This window comes from Bacillus rossius, chromosome 8 (assembly GCF_032445375.1).
Source record: "Bacillus rossius redtenbacheri isolate Brsri chromosome 8, Brsri_v3, whole genome shotgun sequence".
NCBI classification, from domain to species: domain Eukaryota; kingdom Metazoa; phylum Arthropoda; class Insecta; order Phasmatodea; family Bacillidae; genus Bacillus; species Bacillus rossius.
The window spans coordinates 4,053,203-4,068,229 of NC_086336.1; the positions used below are offsets into that span (position 1 = coordinate 4,053,203).

Consider the following 15,027-nt stretch of genomic DNA (forward strand, 5'->3'; position numbering starts at 1 on the left):
AATCCTTGGATGCGTGAGATGGTGACAAGCAATTCAGGCATAATTTGTGCTCCTTAGCTATCTTATATCTGTCCTTGGGACTACTCTTGATGAATTTAGGGCACTTAAAAACAACATGGGTACTGTTACAAACGCAACATGATTGTGGAGAGCTGACCAAACTTTTCACAGATTGACGAGCCTGTCTCCAGCTTGGCATTTGGTTCCTTGACTGTGTAGGTCCTGCACCTGGAACATGTGACCGAGAAGCTGTCACAGTTTCCTGGGCCCGACAATGGGTTTCGATAAAGGACAAAAGGTTTTTTACAGTTGGAAGGGCATCGGTTTGAGTAAGCTCCCACTGTGTTTGAAGGACAGAGTCTAACCGCTTGCACAAAATAGGGAGCAAAATCAAGTCCCATTGGTCTACAGGGACATCCAGTGCCCTAAGGGCCAAGAGGTTCTCGTTTACAATGGTTAACAAATTGCGCAGAGCCTTGGGTGAGTCAGACGCAGCCATTGGGGCCTTCAAGAGGGCCTCTACATGGACTGAGACAATTAGCCTCTTATTCTCGTAGCGGCCAACAAGAAGCTTCCATGCGACCTCGTAATTCGCTTCAGAGATCGGCAGAGATTGCACCATTCCAAGTGGTTCCCCATTAAGGGCGGTCTTGAGGTAGGCCAGTTTTTCCACTGATGATATATCAGCATTGTTGGCTACCAGGGTGACAAATAAATTAGAGAAATTAGCCCACTGCTGAGGGCTCCCATCAAACTTGGGAAGAGAGATTTTTGGAAGAGCCACACGAGATTTGCTCACCTGAGTAGTGGGTGTGCCTGGTGATACTACCTTGACCTCCTCAATGGCTTCCAATGTTGACATCACTTCGAAATATTTTTCTTCAAAGTCAGCCAAGCGTGCGGTGTGCGCCTCAGCATCGAATCCATCTTCGGTCGTTGCGGTTGTTTCAACGATGACGAAGTCCGTTTCGAACCTTTCTCGGACGCAGTGAAGGTCGCGCGCTGTGGCGCGAAACAAATTTATTTTTGAGCTATCACTGGGAACCATCTGCGCGAGATCAAAGGCTCGCTTAATACGACCTTCAGCAAGACGGATGCGCACCAGCGCCGACTGCCCTTCAGCCATGGTGATTGACTACCAAAGGGTTCAACGATCGTTTTCAAATGAAACGGAAGACATAACCTCAACCTAGAGGTTAGAGTCGTCGAACGAACTAGTTAAAACGTTTCAACCACAGCCGAGACACTGATCGCTGCTCCCGCCAACCAAAACGAGCACTTCAGAGTCACAAACTGTTAGTCAATGTGCGAGAATTCACTTCACACGAGGCTAACAACGCCGCGATAGCACGAACGAAAATTACACAAAAAAACGAACGAAAATACCGGAACTAGATCCGGCCCGGAGGACCAAAAATGTTCATTAATGGACTATAAAACAGCGAATTGCACAAAACTATTTAATTTGGCGACCGATGTCGCCAGATAGCAAGAGTACCCGATAGCACCACTTACCACCATGCCTTTGTAGAACAACTGACTTCCGGAGGAAGCAGGGCAGCCAACTCACAGCAGCCAAGTAGCAGCGCCACTATCGCCAGCAGCGCGGCGCGCGAGATTCAAAACTCAAGTGTGTTGACCAATGCCAACAATGTTTATAATGTCCAAGGTCTATTTACACGGAAACTATACAATATACATAACACTTAGATAGGGCCAACTTGTGATCTAGCTTGAAGTGTAATGTTTCTTTGCTTGTGAAATTTAAATGAGTAAGCTCGAGAGGGTAATTTAACTTATATTATTTCAGGAGCAGAATCTCTTAAAATTTGATGAAAAATTGCATACAAATCACATTAACTTTTCACTGCACTTTATAAACAGTTGACAAAACAGTTCACGTGTAGGTTGTGTGCTGCCGCTGTCTCTCTTCTACTCGGACGCATCGGCCGATGGAGTGGAAGAGAGATAGATGCGTCACAAGCCGATCGTGCCTCTCTATCGCTTGTTCCGCGCTCTCGCTTGCACGCTCGGCTCAGGCGGAACGTGACAATATTTCGTGCGCGCAGCCGGCGTTCATCGATTTATGAGACGTTATCACGTCAAAAAAAAAATTAAAACCATATCATCACAGAAATCTGCTGCCTGTGAATGTGAATGGTGAAACGTTGTCTCTGCACGTGATGGGTGTGTGTGCGCGCAGGCAACCCGAAGCGCTCGAGCCTGAAGCGGCCGGCGACGGCCGGCACGCAGTTCAAGGTCTCGATCAGCGCGCTGGTGCGCAACCTGAGCTGCAAGCACCAGCACTTCATCCGCTGCGTCAAGCCCAACGAGCTGAAGCAGCCTCGCATTTTCGAGATGGCTCTGGTGCAGCACCAGGTCAGGTACCTAGGGTAAGTGGGGGCCGTCGGCAGGTGCAGTCGCCCTGCCTGTCAGCCCCGCCCCGCGTGCCGGCACCCCGGGGGCGGTGCCTGTTTTCAGAACACTTCTGTGTGTGTAGTTGGGTGTGCATCGGGGTGGGGGTAGTTGGGTGTGCATCGGGGTAGGGGTGGGGGTGAAGGGGCAGGGTAGTTGGGTGTGCATCGGGGTGGCGGTGAAGGGGGGGGGGGTAGTTGGGTGTGCATCGGGGTAGGGGTGGGGGTGAAGGGGCGGGGTAGTTGGGTGTGCATCGGGGTGGCTGTGAAGGGGGGGTAGTTGGGTGTGCATCGGGGTAGGGGTGGGGGTGAAGGGGCGGGGTAGTTGGGTGTGCATTGTGGTAGGGGTGGGGGTGAAGGGGGGGATAGTTGGGTGTGCATTGTGGTAGGGGTGGGGGTGAAGGGGGGGATAGTTGGGTGTGCATTTCGGTAGGGGTGGGGGGGAAATGGGATTGGTGAAGTGGGGGGGGGTATTTGGGTGTGCATTGGGGTAGGGGTGGGGGTGAAAATTGGATTGGGGAAAGGGGGGAGGGTTGGTATTGACGATACGTGTTTTGCAAAAAAAAAATAATAATAAACCAAAAAAAAACTGTTCGAAAATTCTTTTATTAAAAAATTTTTTTGAAGAAAAAGTGCTTTATTTTATTAAAAAAAATCATCCTAATTTTAGTGAAAACATGAACCTGCCAAATAATCTTCGAAGTCATTGCATATTGACATATAAACTTTTCAAGTGCATCACAAACTTGTTGCTATTCTGGGTTGCTTTTCCAGGCCAATGTGGAACGTAACACTTTTATTTTATTTTTTTTCTGAAATTAAACTGCAATTGCATGATTTATTCATACAGTAGTGAGATCCTATCAATTTCATGTAATTTTTTTTGTCTTGTTTTGTTCATTTAAGCTGAATATGCATAGAGCAGGAGAGACAGCAAGATTCGTGGCACTGAATTTGAAGGCCTTAGTGTATTTAGTGCAGCGTTCTTATACGTTTAACAGAGAAAGACCACAATTTTAGACAAAGTATTTCAGAACTGGCGTAACAGTCCGTTTTCAAGCATTTGGAAAAGATGCTTATGTTATACGCAAAAATTATAATGTGTTCACGTTGCAAATTTAACTATATGGGTTAATCTCTTAAACTTAATATTACTTAAGTAATTATTTTTTCAAGTTTTTTTTTATTTTTTTTTTATTTTTTTTATTTATAAGCTGTGGCATTTTAGTTAGCAGTCTAAATGTTTCCCATATTGTTTTTATTCAGTGTGTGGTTTGCTTTCAAAATTGTGTCTATGGAATTTTCTTAAATCTAAATGATCAGCTACTTTGACTTTGTCGTTGGAAAATACTTAGATGTTCACTTTCAACTTAGATCAAAATAATTGATTTCACATAGCTGTACCAGGCAATAAACAAAACATGTCCTCACAAGGTTACTGATAGCCTTGGATTCTATTGTCTGTTTTCGTAAGTGAAGTTTTTGTTAAGTGTGTGTGTGTGTGTGTGTATGCCACTATTCAAAAAAGATTTTTTTTTTAAATAAAAGTATTTAAAAGTTAACAACCTGGACTGTTTTACATGAGTTGCTATGTTGTCTAATCATTTTAAAGCTTCTTTGTGTCTGAGACTGTCTGTACTAATGAAGGTTTCCCGTCTGAAGCATGGAGCTTGTTGTCTTGCAGTGCTGGGGAGAGCGAGGGCACACGCATGCGAGGCGTCTGCTCATGTGGGCCTGGTTGTCGGTGTGTGCAGTCTCCTGGAGACGGTGCGCATACGGAGATCAGGGTTCTGCTACCGCCTCCAGTACGGCCTCTTCCTCGCCAGATACAAGATGCTGTCCCCGCGCACGTGGCCCAGCTGGCACGGCCCGCCCGTCGAGGGCGTGTCCTACCTGCTGCGAGACCTGCCCATCCCCAGCGGGGAGTTCTCCTTCGGCCGCACCAAGGTCTTCGTTCGCAGTCCGCGCACGGTGAGGTCCACTTGCACTACCGGGAGACAAACCTGTACACTTTACTGGTGGCTCATCCTGTCTTGGCTAGCTGATATAGCTGATATAGCTGATACAGCTGATATAGTTGATATAGCTGATATAGCTGATACAGCTGATACAGCTGATACAGCTGATATAGAACACTGTAACACTGTGACGTGGAGTTATCTAAATTGCAGGAAAAGGAGACTGGTGGAGCAGTTCGCTAAGGAACTACATGTGCTGGCTGGAAGTTTCCTCGATTGTAACATATGTCGTGATTGTTTGTCCCTGCTGGCTGCAGGTTTACGAGCTGGAGGAGTTCAGGCGAGTGCGACTCGAGGACCTGGCGACGCTCGTGCAGAAGCTGTGGCGGGGGTATCGCCAGAGGAAGAGGTTCCTGCTGATCCGTCGCAGCCAGATCATCATAGCCTCTGCGTGGAGGAGTTGGAGGGTGAGTGTGGTCTGTGTTGGCTCGGTGTTTGTTTCTTCTCCGTCTGTGTGAGCGTCGAATTGTTTGTTTCTGCAGGCATGCAGGTTGAGGATTTGCGTTGTGATTGTGCAGTTTGATTTTGTTCAGCATTTTTCTTTTGCTGTGGCAGCTCAGTAAGTTGTACAGCCGTAAAATAATATGAAAAGTGCATGCTAACCCCTGGCCTATAGTAAGTAAACTATATTTTACAACATTACTAATGATGTAATGATAAAATGATAGTTCTTTTGTTGCAGAATATGTATAAATAAAAGAAATTTTTTTTTCAGAAAGTAAGTTATGTAGGTATTTATTTTAATATTAAGGTTCTTGTTTAGTCACAACCACAAATTCTTTTGTCACACTTGTCTTCTTCATAAGGAACAGAATTCCACTACCTAGCTACAAGAATACAGTGTAAATGAACAAACTGCACTAGGACAGAATACAAACACTAAAACAAGAGAAAACCAACATATTTCAGAATTAAAGGAAAACAATAACACAACCGTGTGGAAACTACTGTAATGCGTAGCAGTCAGTTGCAAATGGAACGAGATGAACAGGACCATCTGCTCAAAAGTAAAAAAAAATTAAATTATGGAACAGAAATGAAAAACACTTTTGCAAATCAATGCCAACCAAAGAGAATGTATTTCCCTGAGACTTATTAATGGTCAGCGCAAATGAAGTTGTTATGGGAAACTGGAGCTGTGTGAAACATAGAGACAAGTCCGTGAGGATTGCTGGAATCCTCAGTATGTGCGCCAACTGGCCGGCTGCTGGGCGTGTGAGGATGGTCGTCACAATGAAGTTTTCTGCAATGTATTTATTAGTAGCCTCGTGCCATTGCACGCATTAGGTGGGCTTAAATTTCTTAAGAGCATGATAGGCATACTGATTTTTAGTAATAGTTCGTGAGGTGGCAGGCCAGATGGATTGAGTTAATTTAAAAATTCTAGTGGATAGTGAACTACATCCTCGACATTGCAAACTGTATCAACCGACTTGTAGTTTTTGATTTGGCCAGGAAATTTTTGTAGAATTAGATTGTTGACTTGAGTGACAGTGTCATTCCTAGGCAACACTATTGCCCTCGAACACAGCCAATGAAAGTCTGTATTGAGTAGTGTTTCAAGGTCCGGACATACTGCATCTATAAGGTGCCTCATTTAATACGATTTCAGCCCCGTTAAGAGTTCAAATTGGAGAATAAAATACTCATTCTCCAAGGTTGAGTAGTTTGTTGTGGGAAATCATTGTCCGTGCTTCTGCTAAGACTGGCTCTCATGTTTGTTCGTAAATTCAGTCTTTGAATGGATCTCCATAAGCAAGATGATTTTAAGCATGCTTTAATGATGTCTGCACGTGTCCCTTTTGTAACTACGGGAAGTCACCAGTAAACACAAAAGTAACCCCACCCACAACAGCGTCAAAGTTTATGATGTGTTTGACGTTTGGTCAACAGCTTCAACATGGGCTCTATGACTCGTGGCACATTCGTACCATATTTTCAACGATGTGTCCTATAACAATTTGCCTAGGGGCCCACATTCAGTACACACATTTGGTGTAACCTTCCTGCTCTCGTCTGAGAGGTCATCATGAGATTTGCGATCTTCTTTTAGGTATGTTGTCGTTATTGCACAGTTACAGTAACTATAACTGTACACAAAACTTGACACAACATTACACATAGGTAGGTAATAAGCACAAAACTTGAATAAAATAAAAGTTAAAACCTAACCTAAATGAATTTTCAAGTAAAGCAGTCTCTGTCATAGATGGCACTCATCCAAGCACTCCAAACTGATTAAACTCCTCATAGAGATATTCATAGAGAATACAGTAGAGTCTCGCTAATCTGGACCCCGCTAGTCCGGACATCCGGTTAATCCGGACAGATATAAAAAAAATAAATGATGAAAAATAATGTTGTGACAAAGGATAATAAGAAAATACATTTCTAAGAGAGGGTCCTCTTGTCCTCAGTTGCCGGGAGTCTTACCGCTAGTTTTCCGCTCATTGTCTGTTTTCCAAGAAGTGACTCACTCTATACCTGCGAGTTGTTTTGTTTTGTTCCCTTCAGTCGATGGTTACTCGCGCTGGTGATAGGTGCTCGTGACAGTTATTTTTATTCAGTGCGAGTGTTGTATTGTGTGCACTCATTAAGAGCAACGTAATGGCTACTAAATGTAAGAAAGTGACTGTAACAATGGAGCAAAAACACCAAGTCTTATTTCGTATTGATGCGGGTGAATCATTAACTAGAATCGCGCAAGATTTAGGAGTGGGAAAACAAACTGTTTTTGATTGAAAAAAAAATTGGAAAGAAATTGAAGATTTTTGTGCCAAAATGGTGAATGACAGTAAGTAACAGAAGCACGTTAAAAAAAACCAAAAAATGAAACTTTAGACGAGGCTTTGTACATTTGGTTTTGCCAACAACGTGAACAAGTCGTTCCACTGTCGGGCGTAACATTAAAAGCGTTCGCGCTAAAACTCAACGAAAAATTAAATGTAAATTAATTGTAAATTTAATGTATTGTATTATTTATAAGTTACATGCATGTGTACCTACTTAGTTTCTTAATTACTTTATAATAAAACACAGTTAATTTTTAAGCATAAAGATTTTTTCTTTAGCCTATAAAACTTGTTTTTGATTCATTTTAAAGTTGAATACGGTTAATCCGGACTTTCGGTGATCCGGACAGGGTCCGGTCCGGACAAGTCTGGATTAGCGAGACTCTACTGTATTTGAAAACCTCATCTTGTAAAATTTCTTTGACTTTTAACATACGTAAATTCAATCTCTGTGGCTGGAATATTATTATACCTAGATAGATAGATAGATAATAAAGTTCATTATTTTTGGCTATACATTTTATTTCTTTAATTAGCTAAACTTTTTTTTCTTATTTCATAACATTTAGGCAGCATACGCTAATAAATCAACCTGACATCTAGTTTTTTTCTGACTTCAATTACAGTTATTGTGATTTCTTACTGAAAACACATCTTTATCAGAATAAAAAAAAACAGCCTATAGTTTTCAGGGATTATGTGACTTTCTGTTAGTGAAAGAATTGTCAGAATAGGATCAGTAGTTCCAGAGATTCCCTCTACATCCAAACTTACAAATTTACGAACTTTACCTCTATATAATAATAGTATAGATGTGATATGGTATGCAAGCGAGTGTGTATATTTTGGTCGTAACCTACAACTATTACTGTGTCATTTAGGAATGTCGGTTTGGCATCCCGTTTGATGGCAGACGACACCTTTGGTGTTTGTACAGAGTGGTATGTAATGACGTTCCTTGGTGCACACTTCTCACAGTTTTTTTTGTTCTTTTACACTATGTGTGCCAGCATTTGACACTCCAAAAATGAAGTTCCCATAGTACGTAAGCTATGCATATCCACGATTTCCTCTGTAGAACATTTGAGTTATTTTGTGGGCAATGTTAGTTATTTTGTTTTGTAAGACATTAGCAAAATTGCACCTTAAGTATGTACCTTTCACCATTTTGATAATGTGCTTTATGTTTTTTATGCATATAGGTAATTTGTATTTCGCTCAAATGTTTGTGTGTTAAAAAAATCAAAGCTGTTGGAAAATTGTTTCTGAAAATCCTTTACTTTGTTGTAAGTTGTATTTTCAAAAATAATAATATGTATAGTTAATACATGGTCCTTTATGTATCATAAGTACCACTGGTTTCCAGTTTTATTTTCATATAATTTCCTCTGTATAAACAATTAAACATGAAATTGTGTCTTGAACTGTAGCAAATTTTTTAAAAATTCTTTTGATAGTCATGAAAAAAATTGTAAGAAATAGAGTGGATCATATTAAGTATTTGCTCTATCCTGTGTAAAAAAAAATACGCACAAATTAAGGGTGAAGGCATAGCAATCGATCACTTTCATTTGCAAGCCGTAGTCATTTTTACCAGAATACGTACAAACTGCTGGGCTGATGTTTTGTTTTGTAACTCTCCATGTTGATCCATCAGTTTATTTGTTGACCATGGATGAAAATATTTGAATTTGAAACAAAATTGGATGCCTTCGTCCGATTCCCCGTAGGTTGTCCCGCTGCATCAGTGCGTGGCCAGCGGAGCTGGGAGCCGTGTTGAGGAACGAAGGCGTGTGTTGCGTTGCAGGCCCGGGAGGAGTACAGGATACTGAAGCACCGCAAGCTGGTGGAGTGGGCAGTGGGCGTCATACAGCGGTACTACATCCGCTGGAAGGTGAGCACCGGTCCTCGGTCCCGAACATGCAGATATCTATTGTCACAAAAATAAGTTATTCAATATGCTTCGATTTTTTTCTTTTTCTATAAAATTCAACAACTTCCCCCCCCCCCCCCCCCCCCTCCACCCTTCTGCTTTTCATGTAGATGATTTGAAAGTGCAGGATGTTCTGCATACTGTAGTTCAAGATGCATTTCATTGATAAAATCTCATTTGCAATTGGGAGTTATGAATTTTTTTTGGTTATTCAACTCCTGTTCATTCCAACTCTTGTAAGTCATGGTAGGTCGTATAAAAGAATTATTTCATACCTAAGTTGTATATAATGTTTCAAGGATTTATATAAAAATTAGAATGAATTTGGTAGTGTGCATGGTACGGAATTTATGAATTTATAATAATTCTACCCTTGTTTTTTTTTCCCAAACGCTTGCAGCAACGGCTCATCTTATCAAAAATTGTTTCAGACAAAAATTTTGATAAAAATTATAAGTTTCGGTGAGCACATAATTAAGATGCCAGAATTTGATTCCAATTTTTGGTTATTGCAGAGAGAAATGGGTCAGAGAGAAGACAAGTTTTTGTGTTATTTCGACTATGTCGTCAGGTAGTCCATTCACGTAGGTACTGCAGGTGTGGTTAGTTCCTGGCAGGGGGCGTGACTGGCGAAGGGCAGACTTTGATGGAGCCACTGGGTTGTGTCGGTGTTCTCCTGTTTTCCTCACCAATGCATTTTGTTAATGTCTCGGCACGGTAGCCTGCTCAGAGTTTCCATCGACGTGAACCCTGCCCCAAGTGGGTATCACATTGCCGCACAGATCACATCCCAGCACATACCGGGGTTCTGAGCAGTGCAAGTGTGTGCACGACTGAGGCGGAGTGTGGGTGCGCAGAGGAAGCAGTTCCTGCTGCGGCTGTACCGCCAGCTGCCGCCCGACCACGAGTCCCCGGTGAGCCGCGACTGGCCGCCGTGCCCTCGCCGCGTGTCGGAGACCAGCCAGCTGCTGAGACGCGTGCACCACAGGTGGAGGGTGAGTCTGTCCGCCCGGCCTCCCTCCCTGCTCCCGTCTGGCGCGACCAGGGCTTCTACTAGCTCTCACTACCTTCCCGGTGAGCCGCGACTGGCCGCCGTGCCCGCGCCGCATGTCGGAGACCAGCCAGCTGCTGAGACGCGTGCACCACAGGTGGAGGGTGAGTCTGTCCGCCCGGCCTCCCTCCCTGCTCCCGTCTGGCGCGACCAGGGCTTCTACTAGCTCTCACTCTGGTACACTACCTCCCCGGTGAGCCGCGACTGGCCGCCGTGCCCGCGCCGCATGTCGGAGACCAGCCAGCTGCTGAGACGCGTGCACCACAGGTGGAGGGTGAGTCTGTCCGCACAGCCTCCCTCCCTGCTCCCGTCTGGCGCGACCAGGGCTTCTACTAGCTCTCACTCTGGTACACTACCTCCCCGGTGAGCCGCGACTGGCCGCCGTGCCCGCGCCGCATGTCGGAGACCAGCCAGCTGCTGAGACGCGTGCACCACAGGTGGAGGGTGAGTATGTCCGCCCGGCCTCCCTCCCTGCTCCCGTCTGGCGCGACCAGGGCTTCTACTAGCTCTCACTCTGGTACACTACCTCCCCGGTAAGCCGCGACTGGCCGCCGTGCCCGCGCCGCGTGTCGGAGACCAGCCAGCTGCTGAGACGCGTGCACCACAGGTGGAGGGTGAGTCTGTCCGCCCGGCCTCCCTCCCCGCTCCCGTCTGCAGCGAGCACGCTTCTACTAGCTCTCACTACCTTCCCGGTGAGCCGCGACTGGCCGCCGTGCCCGCGCCGCATGTCGGAGACCAGCCAGCTGCTGAGACGCGTGCACCACAGGTGGAGGGTGAGTCTGTCCGCCCGGCCTCCCTCCCCGCTCCCGTCTGCAGCGAGCACGCTTCTACTAGCTCTCACTACCTTCCCGGTGAGCCGCGACTGGCCGCCGTGCCCGCGCCGCATGTCGGAGACCAGCCAGCTGCTGAGACGCGTGCACCACAGGTGGAGGGTGAGTCTGTCCGCCCGGCCTCCCTCCCCGCTCCCGTCTGCAGCGAGCACGCTTCTACTAGCTCTCACTACCTTCCCGGTGAGCCGCGACTGGCCGCCGTGCCCGCGCCGCGTGTCGGAGACCAGCCAGCTGCTGAGACGCGTGCACCACAGGTGGAGGGTGAGTCTGTCCGCCCAGCCTCCCTCCCCGCTCCCGTCTGGCACGACCAGGGCTTCTACTAGCTCTCCCTCTGGCACACTACCTTCCCGGTGAGCCGCGACTGGCCGCCGTGCCCGCGCCGCGTGTCGGAGACCAGCCAGCTGCTGAGACGCGTGCACCACAGGTGGAGGGTGAGTCTGTCCGCCCGGCCTCCCTCCCCGCTCCCGTCTGCAGCGAGCACGCTTCTACTAGCTCTCACTACCTTCCCGGTGAGCCACGACTGGCCGCCGTGCCCGCGCCGCGTGTCGGAGACCAGCCAGCTGCTGAGACGCGTGCACCACAGGTGGAGGGTGAGTCTGTCAGCCCAGCCTCCCTCCCCGCTCCCGTCTGGCACGACCAGGGCTTCTACTAGCTCTCACTCGGGCACACTACCTTCCCGGTGAGCCGCGACTGGCCGCCGTGCCCGCGCCGCATGTCGGAGACCAGCCAGCTGCTGAGACGCGTGCACCACAGGTGGAGGGTGAGTCTGTCCGCCCGGCCTCCCTCCCCGCTCCCGTCTGCAGCGAGCACGCTTCTACTAGCTCTCACTACCTTCCCGGTGAGCCGCGACTGGCCGCCGTGCCCGCGCCGCGTGTCGGGAGACCAGCCAGCTGCTGAGACGCGTGCACCACAGGTGGAGGGTGAGTCTGTCCGCCCAGCCTCCCTCCCCGCTCCCGTCTGGCACGACCAGGGCTTCTACTAGCTCTCCCTCTGGCACACTACCTTCCCGGTGAGCCGCGACTGGCCGCCGTGCCCGCGCCGCGTGTCGGAGACCAGCCAGCTGCTGAGACGCGTGCACCACAGGTGGAGGGTGAGTCTGTCCGACCAGCCTCCCTCCCTGCTCCCGTCTGGCGCGACCAGGGCTTCTACTAGCTCTCACTCTGGTACACTACCTCCCCGGTGAGCCGCGACTGGCCGCCGTGCCCGCGCCGCATGTCGGAGACCAGCCAGCTGCTGAGACGCGTGCACCACAGGTGGAGGGTGAGTCTGTCCGCCCAGCCTCCCTCCCCGCTCCCGTCTGGCACGACCAGGGCTTCTACTAGCTCTCCCTCTGGCACACTACCTTCCCGGTGAGCCGCGACTGGCCGCCGTGCCCGCGCCGCATGTCGGAGACCAGCCAGCTGCTGAGACGCGTGCACCACAGGTGGAGGGTGAGTCTGTCCGCACAGCCTCCCTCCCTGCTCCCGTCTGGCGCGACCAGGGCTTCTACTAGCTCTCCCTCTGGCACACTACCTTCCCGGTGAGCCGCGACTGGCCGCCGTGCCCTCGCCGCGTGTCGGAGACCAGCCAGCTGCTGAGACGCGTGCACCACAGGTGGAGGGTGAGTCTGTCCGCACAGCCTCCCTCCCTGCTCCCGTCTGGCGCGACCAGGGCTTCTACTAGCTCTCCCTCTGGCACACTACCTTCCTGGTGAGCCGCGACTGGCCGCCGTGCCCGCGCCGCATGTCGGAGACCAGCCAGCTGCTGAGACGCGTGCACCACAGGTGGAGGGTGAGTCTGTCCGCACAGCCTCCCTCCCTGCTCCCGTCTGGCGCGACCAGGGCTTCTACTAGCTCTCCCTCTGGCACACTACCTTCCCGGTGAGCCGCGACTGGCCGCCGTGCCCTCGCCGCGTGTCGGAGACCAGCCAGCTGCTGAGACGCGTGCACCACAGGTGGAGGGTGAGTCTGTCCGCACAGCCTCCCTCCCTGCTCCCGTCTGGCGCGACCAGGGCTTCTACTAGCTCTCCCTCTGGCACACTACCTTCCCGGTGAGCCGCGACTGGCCGCCGTGCCCTCGCCGCGTGTCGGAGACCAGCCAGCTGCTGAGACGCGTGCACCACAGGTGGAGGGTGAGTCTGTCCGCACAGCCTCCCTCCCTGCTCCCGTCTGGCGCGACCAGGGCTTCTACTAGCTCTCCCTCTGTCACACTACCTTCCTGGTGAGCCGCGACTGGCCGCCGTGCCCGCGCCGCATGTCGGAGACCAGCCAGCTGCTGAGACGCGTGCACCACAGGTGGAGGGTGAGTCTGTCCGCACAGCCTCCCTCCCTGCTCCCGTCTGGCGCGACCAGGGCTTCTACTAGCTCTCCCTCTGTCACACTACCTTCCTGGTGAGCCGCGACTGGCCGCCGTGCCCGCGCCGCATGTCGGAGACCAGCCAGCTGCTGAGACGCGTGCACCACAGGTGGAGGGTGAGTCTGTCCGCACAGCCTCCCTCCCTGCTCCCGTCTGGCGCGACCAGGGCTTCTACTAGCTCTCCCTCTGGCACACTACCTTCCCGGTGAGCCGCGACTGGCCGCCGTGCCCTCGCCGCGTGTCGGAGACCAGCCAGCTGCTGAGACGCGTGCACCACAGGTGGAGGGTGAGTCTGTCCGCCCAGCCTCCCTCCCCGCTCCCGTCTGCAGCGAGCACGCTTCTACTAGCTCTCACTCGGGCACACTACCTTCCTGGTGAGCCGCGACTGGCCGCCGTGCCCGCGCCGCGTGTCGGAGACCAGCCAGCTGCTGAGACGCGTGCACCACAGGTGGAGGGTGAGTCTGTCCGCCCAGCCTCCCTCCCCGCTCCCGTCTGGCGCGACCAGGGCTTCTACTAGCTCTCACTGCCTTCCCGGTGAGCTCACAACTGGAGGACAAGCAAACAAACATACAGCTCACAGCATTCACATATTCGTTTTCTTGTGTTCTCCAGGTCGATTGTTTACTTTGAGCTGTAATGACATGCATGAAGCTCATTTTATTGCAGATGGCAGACCCGATGAATATCCTAGCCAATTGTATCTTGACGAAGTGCAGCTTTTTGATTGAATCGTATCCTGTAGTGTCGAGCCGACATTTTCCCAGCCTCTCGTGAAGATGTATGAAAGGGATTGCGAAATTTCACACCCGCAAGACTAAAAAGCAGAAAATAATGATTGAAATAAAAAAATTTTAATGTTGTTCGGTATAGACCAAATAGGGACTTTCGAAAATAATTTTTAAATGTTATATTTATAATTTTAATTCAGTAGCTACATATTTTGAAATATCAGTTTTAAATAACATTGTACACAATATATAAAATTACATAAAGTTATTTAATGTTTGTTTCGTGTGTGGTCACAGCTTGTTGCACTATTTTGTCAGCCTAATTATACTTTACATGTGTCAACAAACATTTAGTTTGACCTTTGACCAGTCACTAGTAAAATACATCTATAGATCCATGCATCACTTTGCAAAAAAAAAAAAATTATTTTTCCATCACGTGTCCGCGGGATCTTCGTCAACGCTAACACTCAAAACAAAGACGTGCCACTTTCAAAGCAATCCCGTTTGCCTAAAAAAAAGTTACTAGCCATTCCATTAGATGGCTGCAGCTGCAGTGACCTTGCACTCCACAGCACTGCATAAAAAGCATAAAACTTAAGAATGCTAAAAATTATTACGGAAATATTTTGAAATCAATCGTCAATTCTAGTAAACAAATATACTGCAGAATTTGCACTTTTAATTGTTCTTTATACACTAGTCACACATACTTATATGTCAACGACTCAATTAACTGCCTGTTTGAGAAACCAATTGAAACAAATATGGCATCTTTGAGTTCACATGTATCTGCTGAGGTGCATTATATATACAGTTGCATACATCGATGAACTACATCTATGGCACCTTCAACTGTTATGTTTTGATTGTAAAACGTACTTTGTTTACACTTGTAATTTCTGTTATAGTTATGATGAATATTAC

General features: G+C 48.5%; 1 protein-coding gene across 1 annotated transcript in view; it reads left to right on the forward strand.

Moving 5' to 3' along the window:
• The window catches only part of LOC134535502 (unconventional myosin-Ia), a 171,051-nt gene that overhangs the window by 140,994 nt on the left and 15,030 nt on the right, over window positions 1–15,027 (forward strand). Inside the window, exons 16-21 of the mRNA XM_063374640.1 lie at window positions 2,204–2,393; window positions 4,169–4,385; window positions 4,690–4,839; window positions 8,106–8,165; window positions 9,032–9,118; window positions 10,015–10,152. Of these exons, the coding sequence (XP_063230710.1) occupies window positions 2,204–2,393; window positions 4,169–4,385; window positions 4,690–4,839; window positions 8,106–8,165; window positions 9,032–9,118; window positions 10,015–10,152 (842 nt within the window). The remainder of the gene's footprint in view (window positions 1–2,203; window positions 2,394–4,168; window positions 4,386–4,689; window positions 4,840–8,105; window positions 8,166–9,031; window positions 9,119–10,014; window positions 10,153–15,027) is intronic.